The sequence below is a fragment of the Neophocaena asiaeorientalis genome, unplaced genomic scaffold, assembly GCF_003031525.2.
Source record: "Neophocaena asiaeorientalis asiaeorientalis breed wild unplaced genomic scaffold, Neophocaena_asiaeorientalis_V1.1 scaffold307, whole genome shotgun sequence".
NCBI lineage: Eukaryota > Metazoa > Chordata > Mammalia > Artiodactyla > Phocoenidae > Neophocaena > Neophocaena asiaeorientalis.
Genome location: NW_020171817.1, coordinates 346,309 through 374,220, shown reverse-complemented (window position 1 = coordinate 374,220; position 27,912 = coordinate 346,309). Strand labels below are relative to the sequence as shown.

The 27,912-nt window shown below is 45.1% G+C and overlaps 2 protein-coding genes and 1 non-coding gene across 5 annotated transcripts in view; all 3 read left to right on the top strand.

Moving 5' to 3' along the window:
• Positions 1-18,262, top strand: part of DSP (desmoplakin) — a 41,972-nt gene extending 23,710 nt beyond the window's left edge. The window contains exons 11-24 of one of the 2 annotated variants that reach the window (XM_024738850.1): positions 314-466; positions 1,652-1,806; positions 2,612-2,738; positions 3,486-3,687; positions 3,941-4,167; positions 4,836-5,002; positions 5,689-5,827; positions 6,339-6,532; positions 7,599-7,761; positions 8,848-8,931; positions 9,489-9,596; positions 10,176-10,274; positions 11,044-13,338; positions 14,344-18,262. In XM_024738850.1, the coding sequence (XP_024594618.1) occupies positions 314-466; positions 1,652-1,806; positions 2,612-2,738; positions 3,486-3,687; positions 3,941-4,167; positions 4,836-5,002; positions 5,689-5,827; positions 6,339-6,532; positions 7,599-7,761; positions 8,848-8,931; positions 9,489-9,596; positions 10,176-10,274; positions 11,044-13,338; positions 14,344-17,568 (7,338 nt within the window). In that variant the 3' untranslated portion in view covers positions 17,569-18,262. The remainder of the gene's footprint in view (positions 1-313; positions 467-1,651; positions 1,807-2,611; positions 2,739-3,485; positions 3,688-3,940; positions 4,168-4,835; positions 5,003-5,688; positions 5,828-6,338; positions 6,533-7,598; positions 7,762-8,847; positions 8,932-9,488; positions 9,597-10,175; positions 10,275-11,043; positions 13,339-14,343) is intronic. The other variant, XM_024738857.1, reaches the window with a different exon arrangement.
• Positions 8,984-9,087, top strand: LOC112395613 (U6 spliceosomal RNA). Its single transcript, XR_003002413.1, has one exon. It is a non-coding gene; the product is annotated as a U6 spliceosomal RNA (small nuclear RNA).
• A 3,646-nt stretch (positions 18,263-21,908) lies between the features above and the next one.
• The window catches only part of SNRNP48 (small nuclear ribonucleoprotein U11/U12 subunit 48), a 16,547-nt gene continuing 10,543 nt past the window's right edge, over positions 21,909-27,912 (top strand). For both annotated transcript variants that reach the window (XM_024738773.1, XM_024738764.1), the window contains exons 1-4: positions 21,909-22,124; positions 24,892-25,005; positions 25,252-25,312; positions 26,672-26,746. In XM_024738773.1, coding sequence (XP_024594541.1) covers positions 21,969-22,124; positions 24,892-25,005; positions 25,252-25,312; positions 26,672-26,746 — 406 coding nt within the window. In that variant the 5' untranslated portion in view covers positions 21,909-21,968. The remainder of the gene's footprint in view (positions 22,125-24,891; positions 25,006-25,251; positions 25,313-26,671; positions 26,747-27,912) is intronic.

Genomic DNA, 27,912 nt, shown 5'->3' with positions numbered 1-27,912 from the left:
GAGAGAGCACTGATGACTTAACATGAAAATCCCTTCGGAAAAGCATACTTCACATGTTGTCAGCATAGCCTTTCTGCAAAGTGATGTTCTTTCCCGCCCACCTAATTCATGGCTCTGTTGCCTCTGTAGTGGCTTCTTATGAAAGGTACCTGTGGCCCCTGCAGACAGATGAATGGGTGGTTTGTTACAGCTCAAGCGGCTACAGCAGTATCTAATTTGTAATGTCATGACAGCTATAGTAATGCCATTTGAAGGTCTTATCTCACTTTCAGAGAGTATCTATGTTCGAGTATGATTTTATTTGCAATTGCAGAAAGAATGGGAGAAAATCCTTGAAAACAAGCGCCAGGTGCAGAACTTGGTAAACAAGTCCAAGAGGATTGTACAGCTGAAACCTCGGAACCCGGACTACAGAAGCAATAAACCCATTATCGTCAGGGCTCTCTGTGACTACAAACAGGACCAGGTGTGTACTCGGCTAGTCAGAATGCTGCCAGAGTTTTCCCTTTCTTTACGGATGGATTTTTGTCCAGGGCAGAATTTAATTTAGGTTTCAGTGAGCACCCTAGTAAATGTCTTTCTTTTGTAGACAAAGTGGCAAAAGCTGTTGAAAAAAATGCAGTGGTTTTTGTTCGGAGTTGCACGATAGCTGCAAATAAGTAGGACAATAGTTATTTTTGAACTATTCTAATTCTGTTTTAAGGCTGAAGCCTTCTTTTCTTCCAATATGCAATTAGCATCTGTGATCCCTCTTTAAATTTCTGAAAAAAAAAAATCGAGAAACGTGGCCATTATGCTGCATGTAAAGGGAATGTCATTGCGGATTTTATGCATTAAATGAGCCACATCAGTTCTGTAGGCTCAGTGGTAAATACAAACATTTATATAGGAAGACGACTTGGTTTTAGTCATTATCTATGTAATTCCCACAGCTCTATTTTCTTATAAAAATTATGGAGGACTTAAGAAATAAAAAATGTGATGCGTTGGTGAGATGGACATTATAAGACAATAGAGTTTATTCTACCATGCAGAAATGGTTTTAGAACTTGGGTGGAGAGAAGTAAGAAATCTAAAGGGAGATTGAGATACCTCCATATCAAACTTGTTACATTTTAGTATTTAAGATAGTTGGCATACTTTAAATACCCATTTTAAGAAGCTATATAGAGTTAATTTAGAAAAGAAGCTATTTAGATGCTGGAGTTAATTTAGGAAGTTATTTTTCTGGGGACCTGATACCAAAATTTTTTTGTTTTTATTTAACAATTTTAAGAGCAAATGAATGAGACAAGTGACTCCCATGCACTGAAATCTATGATATAAAACACAAACTCACAAAAATAGAAAAGCCAGGGGGTGAGTTTTTGCTTTACAGAAGGATGGCTCACTTCACCGGGGGACTCCCCTGGCTGTCCCCTGGAAAGTCACTCTACCTAATTCCCTTCGGACACACCTTGTAGGCTCACCTGTCTTATTTAAAGCATCAGTCATGTTGGGTTGTGTCAAGATCAGCTTCAATGGAGGCAAAAAATACTAAGAGCAGAGCTGAAACAGCACATCATCACTGCTGCTGCTTCTGTTCTTGAGCAAAAAGATGAAAACGTGGGCTCGTGGATAAAGCCAAAACACGGTGCTGCTTGCCTTGCAGAAAATCGTCCACAAAGGAGACGAGTGTATCCTGAAGGACAATAACGAACGGAGCAAGTGGCACGTGACTGGCCCGGGGGGCGTGGACATGCTTGTGCCCTCCGTGGGCCTCATCATCCCTCCACCCAACACTCTGGCCGTGGACCTCTCAAGCAAGTACGTCTTGAACTTCCTTCTGGCCGTGACATGAAGGCGGGTGGGGAGAAATAGGGCAGACGCTGATACGAGACGTACCGCTTCTTAACTGCTGTCACCTCCCCCCAGAGGGGGACCCAGTGAAGGTCCCTTTGCCTTGTCTTGAGGTTTTCTGTTGCAGATACTGTGGTTATCTTGGGAAGATGAGAAAGAATATCTGACAGTAGAGGAGCTCATTCTGGCCATGCACTTTGAAGACGTTGTTTTGAAATTCTTCTGCCTTTTAGACCATCAGTAGTTTGGCCTGTAGCCACAAATAGAAAATGCACTTGGCATCAGTATTTGGCCATCAGTAGGTGGCGCATTCGTTTGACAGATTGTCTAGGGCACATCTTTCCAAACCTTTTATGATGGAAGTCTTCAGCCCACTCAGGGTGGGGTGAGAGTAGCCCAGTGAGCCCGTGTCCAAGCTCCAGCAGGGCATTCTGTGACCCGAGACCCATTTCTCACTGTTGCCTGCACGGCGCCAGACCTCTGTTCATTAAAAAGTTGTTGACAAACAACCCAACAACCACAAATTGTACTGCCTGTTTTGACCGAAATGATTCCAGTGTATCGAAACCCATGTCGGTCATGGAGAATGTACTTTGGGGTATTAGTCTAAATCCATTGAAATGTTGAATGTTTTGCAAATGCTCCATTCACCCATTGCTCCGTTAGTTCTCCTTTGAGTTTTCTGTGCCATTGGGGGAGTGTGGCCAGGTTTCCCGTTTGGGATGAACTTGGAGAGCCGGGCTAGCGTGCTTTTTCCCTCTGCACCTCCTAGGATCGAGCAGTACTACGAAGCCATCCTGGCCCTGTGGAACCAGCTCTACATCAACATGAAGAGCCTGGTGTCCTGGCACTACTGCATGATCGACATCGAGAAGATCAAGACCATGACCATCGCCAAGGTACGTCCTCAGGACCACCCGCTGCCTGGAGGGGCCCCCCAGCTGCTCCCTGACGTGCGGTTTCTACCAGGCAAACCTAGCTGTGCAGCTGATGCCTCCCTTAGAGGTTCTAGTCCGTCCAACACAGGATGGGAGGGATTCACACCCGGCCGGTTAAGAGACAAACAGAAGTACTAATTAAAGTTACCGGACAAGCCAGAAGTCCCCGTGGGAAAGGCATGAGGTCCTGTGGTACTCAGGGTCCCACTCTCCTTAGATGTAATGGAAAGTGAGGGCATAGGTATTGACTGGATAGCACAGAAGTAAAAGGTGGGGTTGAATTCTTGGAAGCATTAGTTACCCTAGATCAGTGGTTTTCAGGTAGTGGCCCAAGAATCTAGGTGAGGGAGTCCTTTGGGATGACAGGGACAGCAGGGAGGAGAGGGGCAGGGAATGGGTAAGTTGGGGGCTTCCCTTTACCCCTTTAACTCTTTTCAGTCAAAGCAGCTTTGCTGTGATCTGCTTGACATTTGGGGCTTCTGAGTCCTATCTCCTTTGAGGAAGAAAATTCCATAGGAAGAAGAAAATTGACAACCCACTGCTTTGGTTCTTAGGCGCAAGCTCTAAATCATCAAAGACCTTTTCTGCCTTAATGGGTCTTTGAGGGGCATTGCCTCAAGCGCCACTAGGGTAGTAGCGCATTTCCCAGGAAGCTTTCTTGGCCACGCTCTGGGGCCAAGAAACACTCCCCGCCTGGTTTATTTCCAGCTGAAAACGATGCGGCAGGAAGATTACATGAAGACAATATCTGACCTTGAGTTACGCTACCAAGACTTTATCAGAGACAGCCAAGGCTCAGAGATGTTTGGAGATGATGACAAGAGGAAAATACAGACCCAGTTCACGGATGCCCAGAAACACTACCAGACCCTGGTCATACAGCTCCCCGGCTACCCGCAGCAACAGACAGGTTGGTTTAGAGCCAGTCCTTCTTTGTAGCCACCATACGTGCCATTTTCAAAAGAAAGTACGTAGTTTGCCAAAAACTAGTTGCAGAATCACTCCTTTGAAAGATCGTATATCAAAAGTCATTGAGATGCTAGGTTTTCAGAACCAAATCAAAGGAGGTAGCGACACTTTCATGCAGCGTGGATGTTTTCTTGAGGCCTTGCGCCCTTCTAGCCAAGAAGTCTCTGATTTTTGTGGTCCTAACATTTTTACAGTAACCACAACTGAAATCACTCATCTTGGTTCCTGCCAAGCTGTCAACCATAATAAAGTAACTGAAACCAACAGAGAAAATGACAAGCAGGAAACGTGCTTGCTGATGGAGCTCCAGAAGATTCGCAGGCAGATGGAGCTCTGTGAGAGCAAAATGACCCTTAAAAACATCCTTCTGGCAGATCAAGGGTCTTTGCACCACATCACAGTGAAAATAAGCGAGCTAAAGGTAGGTATCCATTAATGTTTTGCTTGATTCTAGGTATATTTATATTTAACTGTGAAGTAGTTAAAAAAAAGACCTCCTGGTTTAAATATTTATAGGCAAGAAAACTTCATTTTCAAGAAAAGAGGCTTCTGGCACAAGTTCCTTTGTTCTTTCCCATGCTGCCGAATCTGTGGAAAGATACCAGGCTGGGGATTAAACCACCTTCGCTGTTAGTTTGTGGGCCACTCAGTCCGGAGGCAATGTTTTTCCTTTTCTGCAATGTAGTGCTTTGTAGATTTCGAAAGTTTTCACAAACATTAATTTGGCTTCTGCCTGAAACAACCTATGATGTGGGCTAGACAGGTAGAATGATCTTACTTGTAGACAGTAGTGGGTGGGGTAAGAGCTGCAAGGCATCGGCCGAGCTGGGACTGCAGCCCAGGTGTTTCAGTGTCAAGCTCAGCGATCTCTTCCGCTCAGCCAGGCCCGGGCACTGCGCTGGAATCTACGAGGTATATATTCTAAGGAAGAGGGTCACATTTACCCAGTGCTGGTAAGGCCTCCCTGATAAAGGACATGAAAGGTCAGCTCTCACTTGAGTCGTTCACATTTCGTGGGCCTTTTGAGGACATGAATGACGGTGAGAAGCATACAGCTAAATCAGAAGTGCTTCCCTTCTTTTCGGACAGGGCTTACAGAATGATTCTCAAGCAATTGCTCAAGTTCTCAACCAGCTGAAGGACATGATGGCTAACTTCAGAGGTTCGGAAAAATATTGCTATTTGCAGAATGAGGTATTCGGATTGTTTCAGAAACTGGAAAATATCAATGGCGTCACAGACGGCTACTTAAATAGGTAAACGCGACTGACACTGACCTCAGATATTTGGCTTTTCTCAAGCTTCGTTTTCTGAGACTTCATTTGCGTTATGTGGTGGTTGCTGGACCTCTTGCCTTATGGGTTCTCTTTTCATTGGAGCCTCACTCACATTCTTCTGTGCTTTTGAGAGAGGGTCCTCCAGCCTAGGGTGCCAATCCCATTGTTCTGAACTCCACTGTCTCTTCCAGCCAAGGCGTCCTCTAAAGACCAGAACTTAGAATTCTTCCATTGATGCAAGATGGTGTTCTGAGTCATGAAAGAGGGAAAAAATGAGGGCTTCCCTGGTGGCGCAGTGGTTGAGAGTCCGCCTGCCGATGCAGGGGACACGGGTTCGTGTCCCGGTCAGGGAGGATCCCGCGTGCCGCGGAGCGGCTGGGCCCGTGAGCCGTGGCCGCTGGGCCTGCGCGTCCGGAGCCTGTGCTCCGCAGCGGGAGGGGCCACAATGGTGAGAGGCCCACGTACCGCAAAAAAAAAAAAAAGAAAGAAAGAAAAAAAAAAAGAGGGAAAAAATGTACTGCTCCGTAACTTATAAAATAAGCAGAGTAAATTTTTATCTGCTTTCATATTGTTCCCTTTTACGAAGAGTGGCGAGAGCCCGAGAGAGTTTCCAAGTCTAATTATGTCGCCGGCAATTTTATTTTTGCCTCTTTGGCACTCGACAGCTTGTGCGTGGTGAGAGCGCTCCTGCAGGCCATCCTCCAGACGGAAGACATGCTGAAGGTTTACGAAGCCAAGCTTACTGAAGAGGAGACTGTTTGCCTAGATCTGGATAAAGTGGAAGCTTACCGCTGCGGACTGAAGGTAAGGAGAAGGGTTGAACAGAGAGCGGCCCGGCTTATGGGAAAGAATACAGGACTACTCAGTCCCCGGTGGTAGAGCCTCACTAAGTCTTCATGGGTTTGGAGGATTACTGGATTTCGTTGGCCACACGTGGTTGACATCAGCCGTTATCTCTTGAGCACTGTTGTCCAGAGCGTGTTGGCAGGACCTACATGAGAAAGTCCGTTTGTGGTGAGATTAGTCTGGGGAACGCGAGTTAGCCACAGTTAAGCTGGTACTGTAGTACTTCTCAGGACCTTTAATAGGTTAATAGATTTTACAATTTTTCAGGAACGGAATGGAGTGTGATATGTAGCATTTCTCAAACTAATTTACACATCGAATCCTTTTTTTTTTTTTTTAACTGAGTTGGCACAAGGAGCTAGGTCACTGGCACAAATATAGGATATGCAATCAGTAGGTATATTTTCCTTGCGGTGTAGCATCAAGCGGGAATGCGGTTAATTTGTACTTTTTTTTCCTCCTGTGACAGAAAATTAAAAACGACTTGAACTTGAAGAAGTCCTTGTTGGCCACCATGAAGACAGAATTGCAGAAAGCCCAGCAGATCTACTCCCAGACTTCACAGCAGTATCCAATGTACGACCTGGACCTGGGCAAGTTCAGTGAAAAAGTCACACAGCTGACAGATCGCTGGCAAAGAATCGATAAACAGATAGACTACAGGTGTGCCAACCTCCTTCCATACTTTCTTCCCATTTGGTTGTTCCCAAGATAATGTCGCTTGAAGTCATCACTGTAAAAAACAGTGGTTTTGTTTTGTGTGTAAGTTCAGCATCCTGGGAGCTCTCTTCACGCACTGGCTGTGGGCACCTTTGTTGACAACAGGAAGAGAGTACATCCAGTAGCCGAGCTTGAACCAACCTGTGTCAGAGGCCCTTCAGGTTCTTAGGGAAATAATGGAAGCCATTGATCAAGTTCTTTTGTGCCCTGTAAACTCCTATTATGACCGTTGGAAGGAGTAGCTCCTTTGATGGAGCATTTTCCAAAAGTTTGTGAAAATTAAATCTTACACAAAAGAAATGCCTTACTGCAAATGAGGGTTCAAAAACATCTCCCGAATCTTGCTTATCGTTTATTTTACAAGCGGTGCTTCTTAAAAACATCTCTATTGATATATAATTCACATGCCGTATAACCCACCCACCAAAAGTGTCCAAGTCACTGGTTTTTAGTATATTCAGAATGTGTAACCATCACCACAGTCTTAAGTTTAGAACATCTTCATCACCCTGAAAAAAAAACCCCATATCCACTGGCAGTCCCTCCCCATTTCCTCCCAACCATCCAGCCCCAAACCACCACCATTCTACTTGCTGTCTCTATAGATTTGTGAATTATTCCGGACATTTCCTATGAATAGAAAGATACAATATGTGGTCCTTTGTGAATTTTTTTTCACTTAACGTAATGTTTTCCAGGTTTATCCATGGTGTAGCACGTGTCAGTACTTCACTTCTTTTCATGACTGTATAATATTCCATCGTGTGGCTAGACCACATTGTGTTTATTCTTTCGTCAACTGATGGACATTTGGGCTGCTCCCAGTTTTTGGCTATCGTGAAAAGTGTCGCTACAAACATTCATGTATGATTTTTTGTGTGGATGTATGTTTTCAGTTCTCTTGAGTATGTACCAGGTGGAATTGCGGGGTCATGGGGTAACTCTGCGTTAAATACTTTTGCAGAGCAATAGCGAGATTTAATAATTTTATTATCTCTGTTTGCCCCAGATTATGGGACCTGGAGAAACAAATCAAGCAACTGAGGAATTACCGTGATAACTATCAGACTTTCTGCAAGTGGCTCTGTGATGCCAAACGCTGCCAGGATAACTTAGAGTCCATGAAGTTTGGAGATTGCAGCATGGTCGTGCAATTTTTGAATGAGCAGAAGGTATAAGGCGACTTGTCATTGCACAGATGCCACTGGGTGTAACCTGTGTTTTCCTCTGGTTTTCGTAGCAGTACTTAGGTGTAAAATGATAAATTTTTAAAAAACTATTGAAGTATAGTTGATTTACAGTGTTGTGTTAGTTTCAGGTGTACAGCACAGTGATTCAGTTATACATATATATACATTCTTTCTCATATTCTTTTCCATTATGGTTTATCACAGGATATTGAATATAGTTCCCTGTGCTACACACTAGGACCTTGTTGTGTGTCCATTCTGTGTATAATAGTTTCCGTCTGCTAACCCCAAACCCCCAGTCCATCCTTTCCCCCTGCCACCCTTGGCTACCACAAGTCTGTTCTTGCTGTCTGTGAGTCTGTTTCTGCTTCATAAATAAGTTCGTTTGTGTCATATTTTAGATTCCACAGATAAGTGATATTATATGGTATTTGTCTTTGTCTTTCTGACTTACTTTGCTTAGTATGATAATCTCTAGGTCCATCTATGTTGCTGCGAATGGCATTATTTCACTCTTTTTTATGGCTGAGTAGTATTCCAGCTGTGTCTATATACCACATCTTCTTTATCCATTCATCTGTCAATGGACATTTAGGTTGTTTCCATTTCTTGGCTATTGTAAATACTGCCACTGTGAACATGGGGATGCATGTATCTTTTCATGAAATGATAAATAATTACTATTACTAGTCCATTTTATGAATGCTTAAATAGTGTCCAGAAGAAAAGCAATTGAGAAATTTACAAAGAAATGCAGTTGTGAACATGGAAATAATGTAACGACCGTCATAGTAAAGTATCTTTATAAATTGAGGTGATAGGACCAGAAGAGAGTGCCAGCCAGATAGTAACCTCTTAGATCATAAGAACTTGAAGATCTTTCTTCTATTTTCTGAATAGAAAACATGCTCATCTCCTAAGGTTTAACTGTGAGACTATGGGGTCTGAACATGTAGTCATAAACTGCGGGGGAAAAAAAACAAGTAACAGTGGTTAAAGAATGAAAAAAACATTTATTTTAAATATGTCTACATTTTAACATTTGTAAATATTTCCTTTTCTGTATAGAACTTGCACAGTGATATAAGTGGCAAACGAGACAAATCAGAAGAAGTACAAAAACTTGCCGAACTTTGTGCAAATTCAATTAAGGTATGTACGTTTCACAAAGAATGTTGGTGTTTCATCAAGAATATTATTAACCGTGTTTGCTTCGGCAGCACATATATTAAAACGAACGATACAGAGATTATTAGCCTGCCCTTGTGCAGGGATGACATGCAAGTTCATGAAGTGTTCCATACTTTTTTTAATAAAAGAATGTTATTAGCTACATTATTTTCTGATTCACTTTAAAGATTACGGACTTCTTGAGGACAATGGTTATGGTTTTTATATAATCTCTCGTGAACAAACTGTAAATGCTGTTATCCATTAGCTTGAATTGATTATATGTTGGCAATATCTACGGGAATGGGCCGGTCTTCATCCTTTAGACTGGTGGTGTGTGCAGAGATCTCCATTTTGCATATAAAGTGGTGCTGCTTCGTTTAATAATGTCACATGTTGCTTGGACACTAGCAGCACGTGATGGCCTTTGGGGTTGGACGTTAGAAGTACAGCTTGGTGATTTAAAGCTTGGGAACTGTAGCCATCAGTGACTCCTTTTAAGTCAATTAAGTATGTTTTTCTGAAACATTATTCTGCAGGATTATGAACTGCAGCTGGCGTCATACACCTCAGGACTGGAAACTCTACTGAACGTACCTATCAAGAGAACCATCGTTCAGTCTCCTTCTGGGATGATTCTGCAAGAGGTAGATACGTCATTACCCATCTCTTAGAGCTCGCCCCTCCCTCTGCATCTTCTCTTTTCCCTGTCTTTCCTACCCTCCCTGAATTCATCTCTTGCCATAGGGTGTCCATTCAAAAAGGTTTAATAGGTTATCCTCTCTCTAGTGTAAGTCATCAGCATAATGCATTTTAGGGAATGATCAGTGAGAAGTCTGGGTCTATTGCTCATACATTAGAATCTTTGCAGAAACTGGGCTTAAATTCTGGGTTTAGTGAGGGGGACATTTAAAGAGTGGAAAATATCCAGTCGATTTCTAAAAGACAGCTTCTTCTCAAAGGTGTCAGAGAACATCACCCATCAGATGGTTTAGGGGGAACACCCTGGAGTGATGAGGATGAAGTGTAAGGTTTTGGGCCCTTTGTTTTATTGTACTTTATTCTTTTATTGGGTTTTGGAATTAGCACAGGTGAAAGAAGGGAATTCACTCTTTAAAATATAATTTCACTACTGGATTGTTTTAGAAAACAGAGTTGGTCAGCTTGCGTAGGACTTCTTTTGAACGCAGGACCTTTGATTTTTCCTTGCATTTCTTTTCTCCAAGGCTGCAAATATGCATGTTCGGTACATAGAACTTCTCACAAGGTCTGGAGACTATTACAGATTCTTAAGTGAGATGCTGAAGAGTTTGGAAGATCTGAAGGTAATTTACTTTATTTTCTTGGAGGATCAAAAAAGAGAATAGAATGGAACTTAATTATTACTGCCTCGTTATAACATGAATTTGGACATACTCATTGGCAAAACTGTATTTCCTCTAAACAGTTAGTATGATATAGTTTATTCATAAATCAGGTGTCAGTCCTATTCTCCAGTACACTGCTCGGAATGCACTCAGGTAGTATTTTCAAAATTATAGCTATTTTACCTTGCCATAACCCCCAGTAATTTCATTTAATGTTTGGTCAAGGAATTTGCTTTCTTTCTCTCTTTGTGTTAAATCAAGAAGAACATCCAGGGCTAGCTGGATTTGAATTTTCCATGTCGAATGGTTGTTTAATTTACTCCTCATTTCTAATATTCGAATTGAGTTTATACGGAAACTTACTTGATACCTGGAAATAAAGGAAACATAATTTAGGAGATCATAAGCTTTTGGTCTTGGAAGAAATTCCCTCATTCACAGATGAGGAAGCTGAAACTCAGAGAGGGTAGATCCCTTACTAAGATCGCGCAAGCAGTTGACGGAAGAATTATGACAAGAATACAGATGTCTTGAATTTTTTGTCTAGTAGCTCTTGCCTTGTATCAGTGTCTACATGTGTGCTCGTGTGTGCGTGCTTGTCTGTGTGTGTGCAGGTGTGTAACAGGAAATGAGAAAGCACGTTGGTCTTGGGGGGAGGAAGTACCGCTTCTTTCTTATGATGTGAGGCATCTTTCTTTCAACACGCTTTCTGATTTCCCTTCCACAGCTGAGAAATACCAAGATCGAAGTTTTGGAAGAGGAGCTCAGGCTGGCCCGAGACGCCAACTCTGAAAGCTGCAGTAAGAACAAATTCCTGGATCAGAACCTGCAGAAATACCAGGCGGAGTGTTCCCAGTTCAAAGCAAAGCTCGTGAGCCTGGAGGAGCTGAAGAGACAGGCTGAGATGGATGGCAAGTCAGCCAAACAAAATCTAGACAAGTGCTACAGCCAAATCAAAGAGCTCAATGAGAAGATCACCCGGCTGACTTACGAGATTGAGCATGAAAAGCGAACCAGGAAAACCATGGAAGACAGGTTTGATCAACAGAAGAACGACTATGACCAGCTGCAGAAAGCGAGGCAGAGCGAGAAGGAGAGCCTTGGCTGGCAGAAAATAGAGTCTGAGAAAGCCATCAAGGAGAAGGAGTTCGAGATAGAGAGGTTGAGGGTTCTTCTGCAGGAGGAGGGTACCCGGAAGCGAGAATATGAAAATGAGCTGGCAAAGGTAAGAAACCGCTATAATGAGGAGATGAGTAATTTAAGGAACAAGTATGAAACAGAGATTAACATCACAAAGACTACCATCAAGGAGATAGCCATGCAAAAAGAGGATGATTCCCAAAACTTCCAAAACAAGCTCGATAGATGCATGAAGGAGAATCGAGATCTGAAGGATGAGATTGTCCGGCTCACCGACAGCATCCTGCAGACCACGGAGCAGCGGAGGCGGGCAGAAGAGGATGCCCTGCAGCAGAAGGCCTGTGGCTCCGAGATGCTGCAGAAGAAGCAGCATCTGGAGATGGAGCTGAAGCAGGTCATCCAGCAGCGCTCCGAGGACAGCGCCAGGCACAAGCAGTCCCTGGAGGAGGCTGCCAAGACCATCCAGGACAAAAACAAGGAGATCGAAAGACTCAAAGCTGAGTTTCAGGAGGAGGCCAAGCGCCGTCGGGAATATGAGAATGAACTGGCTAAGGTAAGGAACAATTACGATGAGGAAATCATTAGCTTGAAGAACCAGTTCGAGACGGAGATCAACATCACCAAGACGACCATCCACCAGCTCACCCTGAAGAAGGAGGAGGATACCAGCGGCTACCGAGCCCAGATAGACAACCTCACCAGGGAAAACCGGAGCCTCTCGGAAGAAGTAACAAAGCTGAAGAACGCTCTAGCCCAGACCACGGAGAACCTCAGGAGGGTCGAAGAGAACGTCCAGCAGCAAAAGGCCGCGGGCTCGGAAATGTCGCAGCGGAAACAGCAGCTGGAGGTGGAGCTGAAGCAGGTCACGCAGGTGCGGATGGAAGAGAGCACACGGTACCGGCAGTCTCTGGATGATGCCGCCAAGACAATCCAGGATAAAAACAAGGAGATAGAGAGGCTAAAGCAGCTGACAGAGACGGAAGCAAAGCAGCGGAAGTGTCTGGAGGATGAGAAGGCCAAGTGGCAGAGGGCACAGTGTGAGCTGCAGAAGGCCTACAGCAGTGCCACGGAGACGGTCAGCAAACTGAAGGTGCAGGAACAGGAGCTGATATGCCTGAGGATGGACTACGAGCGGGTGTCCCAGGAGAGGGCCGTCAGGGACCAGGACGTCGCCCGCTGCCAGAGCTCCCTGAAGGAGCTGCAGCTGCAGAAGCAGAAGGCAGAGGAGGAGCTGGTGTGGCTGAGGCGGGCGGCCTCCGAGGACTCCTGCAGGAGGAAGAAGCTAGAGGAGGAGCTGGAGACCCTGCGGGGGTCCCTGAAGGAGCAGGCGATCCAGGTCACCAGCCTGACCCAGCAGCTGGAGCAGGCGTCCATCGTCAAACAGAGGAGCGAGGACGAGCTGCGGCAGCAGCGGGACGCTCTGGACGGCCACCTGCAGGAGAAGCAGAGGACCCAGGACGAGCTGCGCAGGCTGGCCTCCCAGGTCGAGGCCCTGCAGCAGCAGCTGCTGCAGGAGCGGGAGAACGCCAGGCAGGCGCAGGTGCGGAGCGAGCATTTGCAGAAGGCCGTTGAGGACAAGAGCAGGAGCCTGAACGAGAGCAGGCTTGAAATCGAGAGGCTGCAGTCGCTGACCGAGAACCTCACCAAGGAGCACCTGCTGCTTGAGGGGGAACTGCGGAACCTCCGGCTGGAGTACGATGACCTCCAGCAGGGCCGCAGCGGGGCTGAGCACGACAAAAACGCCACCATCTCGGAGCTCCAGAGCCAGCTGCAGATCAGCAACGCCCGGACCCTGGAGCTTCAGGGCCTGATTAATAATTTACAGAGGGAGAGGGAAAATTTGAGACAGGAAATTGAGAAATTCCAAAAGCAGGCATTAGAGGTATTCACAAATATTTGATCGCCGCTTCACTTCCTCTCAACTAATTCCCTCCACGGTCCTCCCACCTGGGCTGCGCTCTTGCTGCTGGGCTGGATGCTTGCATGCGTTTCGCTTTTCTTTTTGATGCTGTACTGCCGTCTGTCCTAATCCAGACGCTGCTTCAGGGTAATTTCAGTGCCATTTGCCCTTCTCTTCTACTCCCACAACGGGCGCCCGTCCCTGTGTAACCCGCACTTGGCTCTGCTCTTCCAACTTTGGCTGGGGTGTAACATCTGAGCTCACTTCCTCTCAGTGTTCCACTCTGTTTTCTAGAAGGTGGCTCTTTGTGAGCTGTGACATAACATTTGTAATTGAAGTTTTCCTAAATAAAAGCCACATTAAATGGGTTTTCTGTGCAGTTTTAAAATCGCTTTCTTGCTTGCTCATGTGATTTTTCTGCATGCGTTATTCTCTGCTCTTTTCATCGTGGCCCTAACATGTTTCTTTTTGTTTGACTTTTCTTCTTTTAACCCCTAATGAAAACACTCAACCTCTTTAACTTCTAATACGTTTGACTTCTGTAGACAATATTTGTGTGTGGCTGGGTGAGGGGTGTGCGTATGTCTGTAGATTTGTATTGCTTTATTAAACGTCTGAGTATAGCTATAACAGGTGAAATGTAGGTACAGCAGGTGGGATAACCTGGAATAAAACTCCCCATATCTGTTCAAACCATAATTACTATCAAGGGTAAGCCAGGTCTACAGCTGCTCCTATTTCCTTCTGTGGAAAAATATAGAAAGTACAGAAGCCATTTATCAAAGTGGCAACATGTATCTACAGAATTTTTTTCAAGAACTTGTAAGATAACAAAATTAACAGTATGCTCAAGGAAAAGAAAAGGGCCGATAAGTAAATACACGTTTTAAAAAAATTTAGGAAAAGAAGTTAAATGATAGTGGTCTTGTGATATGATCACATCATTATTTTTCCCCATTTCTTTCTTTTTTTTTTTTTGCATTCTAGGCATCTAATAGGATTCAGGAATCCAAGAATCAGTGCTCTCAGGTGGTGCAGGAGAGAGAGAGCCTCCTGGTGAAAATCAAAGTTCTGGAGCAAGACAAGGCCAGGCTGCAGAGGCTGGAGGATGAGCTGAATCACGCCAAAGCGACCCTCGAGGCAGAAAGCAGGGTGAAACAGCTCCTGGAGTGTGAGAAACAGCAGATCCAGAACGACCTGAACCAGTGGAAAACGCAGTGTTCCCGCAAAGAGGAGACTGTTAGGAAGATAGAGTCCGAAAGAGAAAAGAGCGAGAGAGAGAAGAATAGCCTTAGGAGTGAGATTGAAAGACTCCAGGCGGAGATCAAGAGGATCGAGGAGAGGTGCCAGCGGAAGCTGGAGGATTCCAGCAGGGAGACCCAGTCCCAGCTGGAGACAGAGCGCTCCCGGCTTCAGAGGGAAATCGACAAACTCAAGCAGCGCCCGTATGGGTCCCACCGCGAGACCCAGACTGAGTACGAGTGGTCCGTTGACTCCTCGAAGCTGGTGTTTGACGGACTGAGGAAGAAGGTGACGGCACTGCAGCTGCACGAGTGCCAGCTGATTGACAAAACGACCCTGGACAGACTGCTGAAGGGGAAAAAGTCAGTGGAAGAAGTTGCTTCTGAGATCCAGCCTTTCCTTCGGGCAGCAGGCGCTATCGCTGGAGTTTCCACTTCCCCTAAGGAGAAATACTCTTTGGTAGAGGCCAAGAGAAAGAAATTGATCACCCCAGAATCCACAGTCATGCTTCTGGAGGCCCAGGCAGCCACTGGTGGTATAATTGATCCCCACAGGAACGAGAAGCTGACTGTTGACAGTGCCATAGCTCGGGACCTCATCGACTTCGATGACCGCCAGCAGATATACACAGCAGAGAAAGCCGTCACTGGGTTTGATGACCCATTTTCAGGCAAGACGGTATCTGTGTCCGAAGCCATCAAGAAAAATTTGATCGATCGGGAAATCGGAATGCGTCTGCTGGAAGCCCAGATTGCTTCAGGGGGTGTGGTGGACCCCGTGAACAGCGTCTTTTTGCCGAAAGATATCGCCTTGGCTCGTGGGCTGATTGACAGAGATCTGTATCGGTCCCTGAACGATCCCCGAGATAGTCAGAAGAACTTCATGGATCCGGTCACCAAAAAGAAGGTCAGTTACATGCAGCTGAGGGAAAGGTGCAGAATCGAACCACACACCGGTCTGCTGCTGCTGTCAGTACAGAAGAGAAGTATGTCCTTCCAGGGAATCAGACAACCCGTGCCCATCTCTGAGCTGGTTGATTCCGGTATATTGAGACCGTCCACTGTCAATGAACTGGAGTCAGGTCAGATTTCTTATGATGAGGTTGGTGAGAGAATTAAGGATTTCCTTCAGGGTTCAAGCTGCATCGCAGGCATCTACAGTGAGGCCACAAAACAGAAGCTTGGCATTTACGAGGCCATGAAAATTGGCTTGGTCCGACCTGGTACTGCCCTGGAGCTCCTGGAAGCGCAAGCAGCTACTGGCTTCATCGTGGATCCTGTTAGCAACTTGAGGTTACCGGTGGAGGAAGCCTACAAAAGAGGTCTGGTGGGCATCGAGTTCAAGGAGAAGCTCCTGTCTGCGGAACGAGCTGTCACCGGCTACAACGACCCTGAAACAGGAAACACCATCTCCTTGTTCCAAGCCATGAACAAGGAACTCATCGAAAAGGGCCATGGCATTCGCTTGTTGGAAGCACAGATTGCAACCGGTGGGATCATCGACCCGAAGGAAAGCCACCGCCTGCCCGTTGACATAGCGTACAAGAGGGGCTACTTCAATCAGGAGCTCAATGAGATTCTCTCGGATCCAAGTGATGATACAAAAGGATTCTTTGACCCAAACACTGAAGAAAACCTTACGTATCTGCAACTGAAAGAAAGGTGCATTAAGGATGAGGAAACGGGGCTGTGTTTTCTGCCCCTGAAAGAAAAGAAGAAACAGGTGCAGACATCCCAAAAGAATACCCTCAGGAAGCGCAGAGTGGTCATAGTTGACCCGGAAACCAACAAGGAGATGTCTGTCCAGGAGGCCTACAAGAAGGGCCTCATAGATTACGAAACCTTCAAAGAACTGTGTGAGCAGGAGTGCGAGTGGGAAGAAATAACCATCACTGGATCAGACGGCTCCACCCGGGTGCTCCTGGTAGACAGGAAGACGGGCAGTCAGTATGATGTTCAAGATGCGATTGACAGGGGCCTCATCGACAGGAAGTTCTTTGACCAGTACAAGTCCGGCAGCCTCAGCCTCACTCAGTTTGCTGATATGATCTCCTTGAAGAATGGTGTCGGCAACAGCAGTGGCCCCGGGAGTGGCGTCAGCGATGATGTCTTCAGCAGCTCACGACATGAGTCCTTCAGCAAGATTTCCACCGTATCCAGCGTCAGGAATTTAACCATAAAGAGCAGGTCTCTGTCCGAACCCCTGGAAGAATCAAGCCCCATTGCAGCCATCTTCGACACGGAAAACCTGGAGAAGATCTCCATTACGGAAGGGATAGAGCGGGGCATTGTTGACAGCATCACTGGGCAGAGGCTTCTGGAGGCTCAGGTCTGCACGGGCGGCATCATCCACCCAACCACTGGGCAGAAGCTGCTCCTCCAGGATGCCGTCTCCCAGGGCCTGATCGACCAGGATATGGCCACCAGGCTGAAACCTGCTCAGAAAGCCTTCCTCGGCTTTGAAGGAGTGAAGGGAAAGAAGAAGATGTCGGCAGCAGAGGCAGTGAAAGAAAAGTGGCTCCCCTATGAGGCCGGCCAGCGCTTCCTGGAGTTCCAGTACCTCACGGGGGGCCTGGTTGACCCCGAGGTGCAAGGGAGGATAAGCATGGAAGAAGCCATCAGAAAGGGGTACATCGACGGCCGGGCAGCGCAGAGGCTGCAAGACCCCAGCAACTACGGCAAGATCCTGACCTGCCCCAAAACCAAGTTGAAAATATCCTATAAGGATGCTATGAATCGCTCCATGGTGGAAGACATCACCGGCCTGCACCTTCTGGAGGCCGCCTCGGTCTCCTCCAAGGGCCTGCCCAGCCCTTATAACATGTCTTCTGCCCCAGGCTCCCGCTCCGGCTCCCGCTCTGGCTCCCGGTCCGGTTCCCGCAGTGGGTCCCGGAGAGGAAGCTTCGATGCAACGGGGAATTCTTCCCACACCTACTCCTACTCCATTAGCAACAGCTCTGTTGGGCACTAGTAGTCGGTTGGAAATGGTTGCTAGACCTTGGCTTTCATTTATATGAATTTTCACTTTACTAAATAATAGAGAAAGAAAACCTTGTGCTTGTAGGATAGTGATAGAACTTTCTAGGCTTAAGAAAACGTAGCCACGGGGGGAATCAAATGGTAAAGGCTGTTCTGGCTTTTTATCTTCTTAGCTTACCTGAACCAATGTCATACACTGGATGTAGCGTATAGGAAGTAGTAATCAGTTGTAAGGAAAACACAAATTGAATCTAGAGTTTGTTCTTCTCTTCTGTCTTTAGATTTCTGAGTGATGCTTCTTGAACTTCTTATGGCCTATAACCCAGATTTCTGTTCTTGGAGATAAAAATGAAATTGACCTTGTAGTCATCAGTCTGCATCTCATCTAAATATTTCCATTTTCTGTATGAGGAGAAAATTACCCTATCCCCCCGCTCCCCCCCACAAAAAGAATCCCCCTCAAACCCAAGCATTTTGGAATGCGTCTCCTTGGATTGCACGACCCATATACTCTTAAGTGTACCTGTTTGGTTTGGTATTCATTTGACTGTATGTGCATGATAGTAGCAACCTTTGCTGTCCTTTAGTCAAAGTTTTCTGTTCATTTTGCTTGTCGTTTTCTATGTACTTTCAAAGGTGTCTTTATGAAGTTTGCTATTCTGGCAATAAAGTTTTAGACGTTTGAAGTTTTTGAGTTTTGATTTAATAATATGTTCCTACACACATATGGGCATTTAGCAGAAGCTTTTTATTGTAAAATGTGTCTGAAACTGTTTACTAAACATCTACTAAGGAAGACCGTTAAAAAACTGTTCTAAAAAAAAAAAAAGAAAAAAAAACTGTTCTAGTTCTGAGTTCTTGTTAGAAGTTGGTCTTCTGAAGGTAGTTTTTTCAACATTTATATACCGGGTAGAGTCCTTGAAAGAAGCCTGTGTAAGGAGGCCAGGCAAGAGGTCAATACCCACTTCTGGCTTATTCTGGACAGTGAATAGCATGGGGAGAAGTCACTGTCATACCCTTTAAAAAACATGAAGTGGCTAAGATTCCATTTTGGGTAGCCTTAAACTACATGGTTGCATTTTTGTCCCCAAAGAGAAGGGAATTGACTTTGAATCTATGAAACTGATTCCTGAAGAGTTCTTGGTTCTCTGTTGAAGGACAACGAACTATAAGCCTATTCTTTGGATCAAAGAAAACGTTTGAAATTCGGACATTTGTTATTAAATTAATAGTACTTTACTGAATGCCTGGTATGTCTAGTATTGGGCTGGGTGCAATGAGGATTCAGTAGAGTTTATAAGACCCTGACTTCAAGGCACGTACAGTCTGGATGGGTACAGAAGACACATGTAAAACAATGAGTGGGACAACTTTCATATATCAGAAGCATATATTAATACAATCAGACACATTTGATGGTACAGTAGAAACTAGGAAGACAACTGAAGTGCTAATTGTGTAGAACAAAAACGATCATACTCTAGATAATCCTTAACTTATTGTTGGGGGGTGGCTTTTGGTACTTAGGGTGAAAACAGCACTCGTTTCTTCCTTACCTCGCCTCTCTTTTTCCTCCTCTTGGCCCCCTCCCAATTTGGAGGATTTGTTATTAATTTCATTCACTGAATATTGAGTTCTGTGTGCCACACATGGTCCAGAAGCTGTGGATCTAATGGGAGAAGTACCTGGTACAAAAATAGCCCTTGTAGTTTAAAAGGAAGGAAAGTGCCTGGGAAATGCTATGTTGAAGGAAATGAAGGAGGATCCTTACGCCAGAGCTGGGGGGCTGCATTAGCTCGGGCTGCTGTGACGAGATAGCACGGACCCGGTGGCTTAAACAAACACTGATTTTCTTATAGTTCTGGAGGTCAGAAGTCCAAGGTCAAGGTAGATGCCACCAGGGTTGGTTTCTGGTGAGAGCTCTCTTCCGGGCTAACAGGCAGTGAAGGAGCTCTGGCATCTCTTCCTCAACTTAGAAGGACACTAGTTCTGTCACATGAGGGCCCCACCCTTAAGACCTCATTTAACCTTAATTACCTCTCCAAATACAGTCACATTGGGGGTTTGGACTTTGAATTTTGGAGGGGACAGAATTCAGCCCAGAATGGAGGCCTAACCTAGAACGGGGGTCAGGAGACCTCTTTAGGAAAATGGTGATTGGACAGATTAACATGAATCAACGGAAAGGAGTTCTTCAGGTTGATGTGGTACACCCCCTCCAAGCTGCTGCCACAGTTGTCATTAATTGAGAAATGAGAGAGCTGGATCCTGGAGAGAGGGCATACTTGACCTGGGCTGAGTTTTCATCTGGTTCACGTATACTGTACATCCACAGAAAAGGGAGCTGTATATGTAAATTTTCAACAACAGTCATCACTTCACACCCAAAAATAGACTCACATTTTCCAGGAGGCTTGGCAAGCTATGTAATGGCAAACAAAAAGTAAGGATGCTGTGGGCAGAGTATGAATAGACTGCTTCTCGCCACGCATCCACTTGTAGCTACTGGCCTGTTTCCATATTATCACCTTTATTTGTGTGTGTGTGTGAGAACTGTGCGATTTGCCTTTGAGAATAGTTCACGAAAGTATACTCCACTGTATACTGCCTGATGGAAGCAAGTGCAAAGGAAAGCAAAGATTTGGCGTCAGGCTTGAAAAAAAAAAAAACATAAGAGGGATTAGATTCTGGTAGTTAAAACCATTTGGGGAAACCAAAAGGGCTGGTTCCAGGTCTTGGGTAGGAAATGTACAGAGTAAACTTGGGTTAATCAAAGCAGGGAAGTACTTGAGGACTAACAGGGATGTGTCAAAGAGACACAGGTGGTTATAGTGGTTTCCACTGGTCAAACTTGGGACCATTTGAGCATCAACAAGAATTATGATGGTTAAAAAAAAATTAAAGTCCAAGATACAGGATGGAAATGGACATTGATTATTAATGGGCTGAATCCATATAACAAATACTCATAGTCTTTAGTAAATGCCTCTTGCATTGTTCACTTTGTGTTGACAGCATCATTTAGGCTATGTCAAATACCAGTGATCTTACTATTCAGAAGAAGTCCATGGAACCATGGAAAAATTTTTATTATTGATTTGATCCAATTCAATTTTCTCAAAAATATCAGTATTTTGTATTCACTTTATAATTTCTGCAAACACATTTTCTGCTTATAAAACAAGAATTATGATGGTAATGGAGTATATAATAACGAATTTAAAAACCTTTAATAATGATTTTTAAAAAACCAAACCGTGATTCCATAGTGAAACAAACAATAGAAAAAATGACGGCGTGGTAAGAATGGCAGCTAATAAACGTGGGAGCATGACAGAGTTACAGAATCATCGGGTACGTAATCAGTAATGTAGTCACAGATTCAGTGAAGGATTGTGTGAGTTTGCTAGGAACGGCACGTTCACATGGCCTCAAAGTAGCATCCCTCAGATTACTTACCAAATACCAAGAGGAAAATGTACAGTTACAATGGAGCCATGCAGTCACTGTCTTTACCGAGTGATCAAATTTAGCATTACTGACAGCAGGAGAATCTAAGATATGTGTCCTCTATGAGGTGTGATAAAGAGGTACACATGTCTTGCAAAAAAATGCTTACACTGAATCTAGTCGTAAGGGGAAGATCTAACAAGTCCAGGAGGAACATTCTACCAGACAACTGGCGGGGAGTCGGGACAAAATTCAATGACAAGTTACAGAGGAGAGTGGAGGAGACTGTTCTGCATTAAAAGAGCCGATTACAGCTGATGGGTTGAAAAAAATAATAAAACGGCTATCAAAGGAATTTCGGAGGCAGCTCGGGAAATTTGAATACGAATTATGTTAGATGATACTATGAAATCATTAATTTTCTAGGTTTGATCATATATTATGCTTATGTCGGGCTATGTCCTTATTCTTGGGAGATGCATACAGACGTCTGTGGGGGTGAAGTATCCGCAACTTTCAAATAATTCGTCAAAAATCGGTGTGCGGGGCTGTATGTATAGAGACGGTGGGAGAGAGGCCAAATGTTAAGCAGTTAATGAACTGGAGGACGGCTATGCGAATGCTCATTGTACTACTCTTTAAACTTTTCTGTAGATATAAAAGCGTTTTTTTTTTTTTTTTTAAGGATTGGGGCGGGTAACGCCGTTCAGGGAAGGCCAAGTGCAAAGGCATCCGCGAGCCTTACGGAGGTAAGCGACGTCGGGAAGGGACGGAAGAGACTTCTCAGAACAGCTTCCGCCCTTCCCGGGGCCCTTCCCTGTTGGCGGATCCAGTCACGTGGCTACGGGGCCCCGCCCACAGCTCCCAGAGGCCCGCGCGCGCCGCCGGCAGTTGGGCCGCTCCTTCCGGGCCGGCAGGCGGGTAAGTGGTCGTGCCGCGGCCATGGATGGCGATCCTCCCCCGGTGGAGGAGCGGCGGCGGCTGCGGGAGGAGCTGAGCGAGTTCGTGGAGAGCTGCTGCCGGACGCTGGAGGAGGTGACGGCGTCGCTGGGCTGGAGCCTGGACCGGCTGGACCCCGGGGAGGAGGAGGCGGCCGAGGTGAGGGGCGCGGGGTCCTCCCGGGGGCCCTCAGCCTGCGGAGCCCCTGGCGGCGGGCGCGGCCCCGCGTCTGCAGGGCCGTGGGAGGCGCGGGATCCGGCCTGCAGCGCCCGACGCCCCCGGGATGCTCGCACCCATCCCCGGGCTGCGCACCCCTGCGGAACCTCGCCCTAAGGAGCCGAGGGATCGCGGCGGGTGCAGAGCGGAGCGGATAGCCGGGCTGGGGTGTGACTGGGAGATACGCGGGCGGGTCTCGGGGTGCTGCTCGCGGAGGCGGCGGCGGCTTGCCCTGTCATCTGTCGCGTGGATTCCGCACTTGCACCAGACTCGGTGTCGGGAGGGCTTGGGAGTGCAGGTCATTTTTCTCAGCCTCCAGACTGTGCACCGATTCCACGATTATTAAAGGATGTCAACCTAGAGTCGGTACTAGCAGCTCTCCTGGACGTTAGGAAGAGATGTAGGCAAGAGTATGGGGGAAAAACTGTTTTTTTTTTTTTTTTTTTTTTTAATGGGATGGGAGGAAGGGAAGTGCTCCAGTGTGGCATCGTTATTCATGCGGTCGACTATTCTTTCTGGGTTTACCATTTTGAAAAAACACCTTTGGGAATTCCCTGGCGGTCCAGGGGTTAGGATTCCGCGCTTCCGCTGCAGGGGGCCCGGGTTCAATTCAACCCCAGGCCTGGGAACTAAGATCCCGTGCGCTGCCCGGCCAGAGGAGAAAACAGCAGCAACACTTTTATTATTTGTTTAGAGGTATATTTGAAGCTGTGAATTCCATTGAGTGGGGCCTTCCAAGCCTTTCCACACCACTGTTTACCCAGCGATTTAGTAAATTTAGATTTCTTTTAGTAACAGTTAAATAGAGCTTTGTATATGCCACTTACTATAATTACCTCCTTTAATATTCATAGTTACCCTATGAGGTAGGTACCGTTAGCCACTTTTGACAGATGAGGAAACAAGCCAGAAGAGGTGATGCTTTGTCCCAGGACACATTGCTGAGAGGTGGCAGTTAGGATTTGAACCCCCAGGCATTCTGCTCTGAGAGTCCCTGTGCCTCATTGGTATGCTGCCGCTCTAAAACTCCTCTCTGAAATTCCCAAATTCGGGCAATCGGCTGTGGGTGTGTATCTGACCTTTGCAAAACCAGTGTCTGATATTCAGGAGAGGAACTGGCTTAAACATCCTGGTAAGTGACATTCATACTTCCTAGACCAGGTGCAGTCCAGATAGGCAGTGAATCTTCACTTTTCTGCTGGAGTGTTTTCATACTGAAGTTGAGTGAACAGCGTCACAGTTCCCATCCTCGCAGAGCTCAGCGGCTGGTGGTGGTGATGCGGGGGAATACAGAGAGATCAGCCGCTACCGTGTAATGTGATAAAGTCTGTGAAGGCTGGGTTGGAATTGCTGTAGTGCCGGTTATTGTAGGCTGTGAGGGGATGGCCAGGACTTCCTGGGTAAAGTGAATTCTAAGCTGATAAATGAAAGTGAGCTGAATTAGCTAGTGAAGCACAGAGAAAGCATCAACAGCATGTGTAGAAATCCAGAGACAAGGGTGTGGTGAGCAGATCAGGAAACTTCCGGTGGTTAAGGATAGCTAAGGCTATGGGGAAGGAGGGGAATGATGGTCAGTAGGGGCCAGACCTTAAAGATCCTTGTGTCAGCCGTGTTAAAGAATCCGGATTTTTTTTTTTTTCTTAATGAGAACAGTGGGGGAGGCATGGAAGTTTTTGGTTTTTTCTTTAATTTATTTATTTCTGATTGCGTCGGGTCTCTGTTGCTCCACATGGGCTTTCTCTAGTTGTGGCGTGCAGGGGCTACTCTTCATTGCTGTGCGCGGGCTTCTCATTGCGGTGGCTTCTCTTGTTGCGGAGCACGGGCTCTAGGTGCGTGGGCTTCAGTAGTTGTGGCTCGTGGGCTCAGTAGTTGCTGCACGTGGGCTCTAGAGCGCAGGCTCAGTAGTTGTGCACGGGCTTAGTTGCTCCGCGGCATGTGGGATCTTCCCGGACCAGGGCTCGAACCTGCGTCCCCTGCGTTGGCAGGAGGATTCTTGACCACTGCGCCACCAGGGAAGCCCCGCATGGGAGTATTTTAAGCCAAGGCATATCATGATTATACTTGTCTTTTAATAAAATAATAATTGCTTATATTTATTGAATGCTTACTATTTACCAGGCCCAGTCCAAATTGCTTTATGTGTATAAACTCATAGCTCTGTGAGAGAGGTCCTGCTGTTACACCCCTTTTATAGATGAGGAAACTGAGGCAAAGTAAGGTTCAGTACCTTGACTAAGTTCATAGTCAGTAAGTGGCAGGCCTGGGATTCAAGCTAGCTGCAGTGTGGAGAATGGAGAACAGCCAGACCGGAAGTGGAGGGAGCAGTTAGGCAGTGGCCGTTGTAACCCAGGAGGGAGGTGATGATCTCCTGCATAGGGACATGGCAGTGGGCATGGATTATGTGGAAGGATTTCAGAGTTCGTTAGGAGGAAAAAAGACTAGCTGATTGGTAGGTGAGGTTGTCCAGGCAGTGAGTGTAAACACATCTTTCAAGAGTTGGGCTTTGATGGGTTGAAGAGGGGCAGAGACTGTAAGGGGGAGAGAGAATGAGGGAGGGTTTTTTTTTTTTTTTTTTTTCTGTTTTTCTGTGTACACTCACACAGGGGCGTTGGGAGAGGCCTACGGAAGAGGATATAAAAACATTTAATGGTATAATTATTTCCTTAAAAATTATGTACCTTTTTTCTTTGCTTCTGTTTGATCTTTACAGGATGAAGTTGCCATATGCCCTTATGATTCCAATCATCGCATGCCTAAGTCGTCTCTAGCAAAGCACATGGTATCTTGTAGATTGAGGAAACTGGGCTATACCAAAGAAGAAGAGGTACCGTATATCTATTATGTGTATGTTGTGTAATTCATGCCTTAATAAATTCACAGTATTTGGAAGGTACAGTGTGATGTTTTCTGACAAAATGATAGTCATTTGAGGGGTGCAATGGTACTTGCCTCATTTTTCAAATTATTGCAAGAAATGTTTAAACGATATTAATCTATTGTTGGTTTATCTCAAATCTTAAAATAGTCATATACTGAAAAACACTAAGATTTTGTTTTTTTTATTGTTTAGGGTAAAATGTATAATTCTGACTTTTTCTATGAGAATGCGAAGATACCTTCAGTTACCTTGAGTAAGTATTAATATAATTTAAAAATATCTTAGTGTAGCTGTACCTGTATAGGTATTGATATTTCTTTTTTAAATTAATTTATTTTTATTTATTTTTGGCTGCATTGGGTCTTTGTTGCTGTGCGCGGGCCTTCTCTAGTTGTGGCGAGCGGGGGCTGCTCTTCACTGCGGTGCATGGGCTTCTCGTCGCAGTGGCTTATCTAGTTGTGGAGCACGGGCTCTAGCGCATGGGCTTCAGTAGTTGCGGCCCGTGGGTTCTAGAGCACTCTGTAGTTGTGGCACACGGGCTTAGTTGCTCCTTGTCATGTGGGATCTTCCCAGTCTAGGGACCGAACCCGTGTGCCCTGCATTGGCATGCGGATTCTTAAATGCTGTGCCACCAGGGAAGTCCTAATGTTTCATTTTTGAATTATCAAAAGAATGGACTTTATAAGTATACTTATGGTTGATTAAGAAGGGTTTTCTTTTTTTTTTTTAAGATTTTTTTTTTTGATGTGGAACGTTTTTTAAAGTCTTTATTGAATTTGTTACAATATTGCTTCTGTTTTATGTTCTTTTGATTTTTTGGCTGCGAGGCATGTGGGATCTTAGCTCCCCAACCAGGAATCGAACCCGCACCCCCTGTATTGGAAGGCGAAGTCTTAACCACTGGACTGCCAGGAAAGTCCCAAGAAGGATATTTCCTATAGTGACACTAGTTTGCTCAATCTGAAATTTGGAGACCAGGCTTATAATAGGCAATGAAAATCCTCCAAAGCTTTGTACAATAGGACAGATGCCTTCCTTCTTGATTATAACAAAAATCTGGCCACACACATAATTTGACGATAGAACTGAGGATGGAAATGTGTTCCAAGTGTTCACAGCATACATAGAGGTTAAAATCTTGGACTTTGGAATCAGAATGCCTTGAGTCAAGTAATTTTGTCACTAATAGTTGTGTGACTTTCAGTAAGGTAATTAACCTGTTAGTTGCCTAAATTTCTTTATAAAATGCGGATGATGATAATAGCACCCTTGTGAGGATTAAATGATGTAATGATATATGTAATATGGTTAGAATACTGCCTGACACTTAGCTGGGATTCAAGAAATGTTAGATATTATATTGGTTGATAAAATTTGTAGCAGCTACTGCTGCAGGCTTGATTATAGTGTTTTCTGAATTGCTTGAAGTCTGGTTACTTACTGGATTCTAGGTAGATCTGAAAGAATTCTGCATTCAGAGTACCTTGGCAGCACTGTGGGTGTTAAGATTCTGGAAGGTTTCTCAATGTGCCCAAGGAGCTTGGATTGGAACCCAGTTAATTTCATTGTGGACACTGACGATTCATATTGTATTTATGGATTTTTTTGACAGATAAGGACTCACAATTCCAGATAATTAAACAAGCTAGAGGTGCAGTTGGAAACGATGGTGATTATTATAATCAAAGTAAGTGGCATCAAAGTTTGAACTAATTAATAAAACTGTTTTTCTTCCATAGCACATGTTACTAATTTTCAAGAGAAATCTTATGAGAACAGTTATGAGAAAGGCTAAGTTTTACATTTGACATTAGACTCAGTGCTTGGTGTCAGCTTCATTTGTTAGATATATTCCACTGAGATACACCAATCTCACCAGAACACTGTTTTAGCTGGGGATTCATGCTTTGGAATTACCTAATAGGTGAGATTGCCCCGTAGATAATTTTTTTTAAATTATTATTTAGTAAATAAATCCCATCGAGTAGACTGTCTCATCCTGACGTTTCCCCTCTCTCTTGAGAATTAGCCCAGTGTTAAATGTAGGAATGTCGAAATGCAACGTAAGAGGAAAGGCTCGGGCTAATCTGTCCCCACAGCTACTCCTCGGTGAAGCACAAACAACGGTTTTATATACAATTTCAGAGGGTTTGTGGATCCCTGCATGCCCAGGCTGGCTTAAGAGTTTCTGCCTGGGACTTAACTTCAGCAGAGACTAGGTTAGAATTTTTAAGTTTGAGCTTCTAGGAAATTGAAAGAAACCTTAATCCTTCAAAATCATAGAAGAAAACAAGTAAATGCAGTTAACAGATTTCTGACTCTAGGTAGACCATCCAGCCAAAGCTGACTGGCTCTGATAAGAATTCTCAATTGACTTCTTTAAGCCTCCTGAAGGTAGCTTTCTCTGGACATCTTACCTTTTTCTCCCTCACTCTTCTTTTTAGCTGAATGATACTCACTAGCCCATAGTTAGGATTTCTTTTCTCCTGTGTTGATGTTCAGGGTCTTAATCCCATTGTTCTAAGCCAGTATCTGGGCTTCATTTCTCCCTCAGTTGCCCTGTGGCTGCAGAAGGAAGAAGTCTTCTTAGTCTGCATTAGATTGGTTCCTTGGAACAGCCAGAAGCATATTGCTTGTATTTCCTGTTTTGAAGATCCCATTTAGTACTTTTTGTGCTAAATTGCAGGTTTTATTCTTTGAGGGAGACATTTGACTCTCATCTTATTTGAAGAGATTACTGAGCTATAGTCAGTCAAGCCTTTTTTGACCCCTGTTCAGTTAGTGAACCAATTAAAAAAGTAAAGGATTTTGGTTTGGTTTTTTTTTTTTTTTTTTTTTTTTGGGGGGGTTTTT